Here is a 4,457-nt window from a genome sequence, read left to right as displayed (position 1 = left end):
CGGCGGCTGTCGAGATCTGCTGATCCATTGTTCGTTTTCCACTTCACTTACCCTTTGCTTGCTTGCTTGCTTGATGGTTCGCAGTCCCTAAAAGTGTGAATGTCATGCACTGGCGAATGAAATTTGAAAGGAGTCAAACTTCCAAAGACCGTGTAAAATTTTCCATAGTCTCTTGTTTTTTTATTGCTTCCGGTGCTTCGGTGACAATCCTCCTTCTAAACGGAGAATCACGAGTTCTTCTCAATTTAATTAGTGGGTGAAATATAAAATCAAACCATCTATCAAAAAAATTAGTAGGATTATAAGATCTGAATACCTAATATAAAAAAAACTCTAAATTTAATTTCCACACTAATAATGTTGGATCAATTGTTGTGGATTAATTTCCCCTCTGTCTCTCTGTATATATAGAATCATATTCTATTCAGGGTTATCAAGGATGCAATCAATTGGATGATTTTGTATAGAACAATCTACTAGCAACCAAAGACATATTCGACCATTACTAATCTTCACGATAGTTATGGTATATGCCCAATTGTCCATCAGCTATTATATCAACATCGGATAGATATCCCAGTATTATCCACTAATCTGGATCTTATACAACATCTAATAGGAGTGAACTTTTAAAACTTGCTAATGAAATCGTATATGAGGTCAGAGATGTCATGGGCCTTCTCCTGGTTGATGAAGTGCCCAACCCCTTCCATCACCACGATGTCTTCGAGCAACGGAACAGCATTTTTGAAGCCACCTTTGTGTACGTAGTCTTGGATGCCTGGCGTATGGTATGTTAGGTCAAGATCACCCACAATGAATTTGGTAGGCACTTTTACTTGGACCCCATCCCAAGGTGCTGTCAGTTCCCAATTCCTGCATTTTAATAAACATAGAAATTATCAAATGGTAAAAAAATTTTAAAAAAAATCTACAATTTTGTTGATTGGTAGAATCCACCAGTGTTTTGGGTAAAACTATCTAAAGAAACTTACAAGTCCAAGCACCGATAAAAGTTCAATCCTCCCGTAAAACCTGACTTTTCGAATTTACTAGCGAAGTAGTTTATATCTTCTTCTGTGAGCCATGAAGGCAAGCTGATTGGGGTTTCAAGGGAACCTTCAAATCCTTTCTCCTTAGGTACCATTATGGCTGCCGGAGTGCGGTAGGTCAAGAACTTTTTCAGAATCGTGGTAGCGCCAATCTGTGCAAATTCAGCCTCTATTGTTCCTTGTTCCTAAACAATTCATAGGGTCATGATGTCACAAAAGGTATTCATGAAAATACTAGTTCATGTTTTTACTATATGGAAAATTAAGAAATAGCATTATCATTCTTCTGAGAATGACTATATTGCCATATATCTCAACCGCAGATTAATGAAATGATATCTGAAAAAACAATATCTTCCTAAAGTTTATATACAAGAGATGATTCCCAACTGAGATGAATTTGGAAGCTAAGCCAACCCACCCATAACATTTTGAACGAGTACACACCACTGAGTTTTTTTAATTAATTGTACCACCATGAACTCTATGGATCTGGGTGCACAACCAGAAGACACAGAACCAACTAGACCATATATTTTGTGCTTGTTTACTGCATAGCTGTTGGCAATGTTGCTCATGGAGTTTTCTAATGTATGAAATGGTTTACAAGGCTTGCGTATAACTAGTGATATAGTAATGCATAGAGCTCGATGGAAGAATAAGATCCATGTAGTCGGTCTAAAAATAATTGAGATAGGATGCCTTATGGCAGGATTGGTTGCATCTTTTTTCTCAATTGAATATATTACACATCAAGCAATTGTCACGTCATTTATTTGTGGGTAGATTAGTTGACATTGCACAAAGTTGAACATGAACTCACACAGAGGAAAGTTGTGCACCAAGAAGCAAAAAAATAAAGGAAAATACCTATTTTATCATCTATTGAAGCTCTACAAAATTGTTCGCAGATATTAGTTTTTTTATATATACATTTTGATAAACTGCATATCCACCTTCATCTTGACATTCTCATCTCCACTTCCTTAATTGTTTTTGAGTGTTGTTTACTAATATCTAAAAGATTGTACCAATCTTATAATAATCCTTGTTGCCTAAAGGACATATGAAAATCCCACAAAACTCTAGAAGCTCTCTCCATTTAAACCATCTATGCCTTATACTATTAATGATGTCTTCACCAATATGTTCTTGTTGTTGAGTAAAAGTTCCAAAATATTTAAAGTTCTTCTTTGGTTCATCCATCTTCATCAATTTCATATCTGAAAAATCACACATATCTTATAAGCCAGGGAAGAAAAATTATTGTATGTGCATATAATTTTTATTGTATTTTTTTACTACTAAAATTATTACCACTAATCGTTAACGCATCAACAATTTCATCAAGCACCTAGTGGTGTATTCAACAATTATTGGAAACCTCTCAATTAATCATCAATCATAGATTAGAAGCTCAATTCACTAAATAGCTACCTGGAATCGACAAATGTAGTGGTCTTCCCCAAAAATATCTCTGATCGCATCGATTGTCCTCCGTTTGGGATTGCGCAGGTTGTAGACCACGCTGAGGTTCACCAGCGCCTTCACCTTTTCCGGCCGAAATACGCACAACCACCAGGCGACATACGCACCCCAGTCGTGCCCCACCACGAACACCTGCACATAAGCGCCGACCAGTCTTCACCATCATGTATAATTCCTATACATCGGAAAGATTTTTCGGAAAGCGAAAGACTTGGTCCTGGGCGAGGGCGTCGATGAGCGCAACTATGTCGCCGACGATGTGGAGGACGGAGTAGGCGGAGGTGGAGGAAGGGGCGTCGGTGTCTCCGTAGCCGCGTAGATCGGGGGCGACGGCGCGGTATCCGCGTGCCGCGAGGGAGACGATCTGGTGGCGCCAGGAGTACCAGAGCTCGGGGAAGCCGTGGAGTAGGATGATGACGGGACCTTCGCCCTTCTCGGCGATGTGCATCTCGATGCCGTTCACCTGGAGCGTCCGGTGTCGTATCCCTTCCATTGCCCCTCCCTCTCCTCGCTCTCTCGCTCCGTCGCTCGCTCTCTGAATATCTTATTAAAATACACACTGACATTCAACACTTATTCAAGATAACCCTGAGATTTCCTAACATTTCAATTTTGTCATTAAAATGTCCTCTAACCTAAAATTTATTACCAGGGTTGACTCCTACGACTAAAATGGATATTTTTTCCATTTTTATCGGATTCAATGAAGGATAATTTCTCGATCCTTATTAACGTTTGATTTAAGAGTTTGAAAATAAAAAAATAAAATTATTTTTAAATCTTATGCTTAGTTGATGGAAATGGAATGGAATGGAATTTTAAAATTTGAGTATTAATGAAACTCATTGATCCTGTCTGGAAGCTGAGATGACGAATCTGTCGGTATGACGTGTCTGGAGGGTTGACCGCATCCTCTTGACCCGGTGGTGATCTGTCCGCTGCGTTGACCAGATCGTCAGAAGTCCTCCTCCGGTCAACTGTACCTGTATCCAGCGACCGGGTCGCCCCGGCCTCTGGTACCTCGGTGCTCGAGGCGAATCCCACAGATATATGAGCAATCGAATACTAATGACAAAATAGTTAACTAAATGCAAAAAAGGTACGAGAACGTACCCTGGCCCAGGGGGGCGCCCTCGGATGGATGGATACAAGTACAGTTGACCGGAGGAGGACTTCTGACGATCTGGTCACGCAGCGGACAGATCACCACCGGGTCAAGAGGATGCGGTCAACCCTCCAGACACGTCATACCGGCAGGTTCGTCTTCTCAGCTTCCAGACAGGATCAAATTGGCGGTGAAGGTGGCTGCGGTCGGGAAAGGAGGCGGCGACGACTGACGAGAGGGATGGAGGCGTCAGCGGCTGCCGGATGCGTCAACGGCGGCTTGACAGATGCTAGAGGCAGCAGTGGAAGCGGGAGATGTCGCCGACCGCTGCAGCTAGAGGCGATCTCTCCCTGTGGTGACTGCGTCAGCGAGGGGATGAGGTGGCGGCAGCGTGAAGGAGAGGGAACGGAGTAGACGACAATGCCTCTCGACTGTGTTGACGTGAAGAAAGCCGAAGGAAAGGAAGAGGGGGGGTCTGCCGGCCGCTGGTCTCGGAGCCAACGAGGAATGGGAGATGAAGCCCCCTTCTCCCTGGCGGCGCCCCCCTCCTTGATCCACGAACCCATCCCCCCCTTTAAAGCCCTAGCTTGTAAAAAGACCTAAGTGCCCCTGTCTTTTCCTCCTAATTTCCTCTCTGCCACTCAACTATATCCGGATCACTCATCTTCTCTCTTCGATTTTAATAAGAATGAGAATGAAAATTAAGTTTTGAACAAAAATACCCTTAATATATTTGTTCAAATTTTTCTTTAATTTCACTTTTCATTTTTTTTTATCTCTCTCATCATACTTTCTCTCTCCTCATTCTCTCA

At 42.0% G+C, this 4,457-nt stretch overlaps 1 protein-coding gene across 1 annotated transcript; it reads right to left on the bottom strand.

The window, feature by feature from the left end:
• Window positions 1-477: 477 nt before the first annotated feature.
• LOC121985702 (epoxide hydrolase A-like) lies at window positions 478-3,090 on the bottom strand. Its single transcript, XM_042539303.1, has 4 exons — window positions 2,752-3,090; window positions 2,490-2,672; window positions 996-1,237; window positions 478-876 (listed from the first exon to the last, which is right to left on the bottom strand). Exons 1-4 carry the CDS (start codon window positions 3,031-3,033, stop codon window positions 630-632), a joined length of 954 nt encoding a protein of 317 aa, XP_042395237.1. The 5' UTR covers window positions 3,034-3,090; the 3' UTR covers window positions 478-629.
• Between the last annotated feature and the right edge of the window lie 1,367 nt (window positions 3,091-4,457).

The sequence above is a fragment of the Zingiber officinale genome, chromosome 5B (genome assembly GCF_018446385.1).
Source record: "Zingiber officinale cultivar Zhangliang chromosome 5B, Zo_v1.1, whole genome shotgun sequence".
NCBI lineage: Eukaryota > Viridiplantae > Streptophyta > Magnoliopsida > Zingiberales > Zingiberaceae > Zingiber > Zingiber officinale.
Note: the sequence above shows the minus strand (reverse complement) of the source record. Positions and strands in the feature narration are given on the sequence as shown.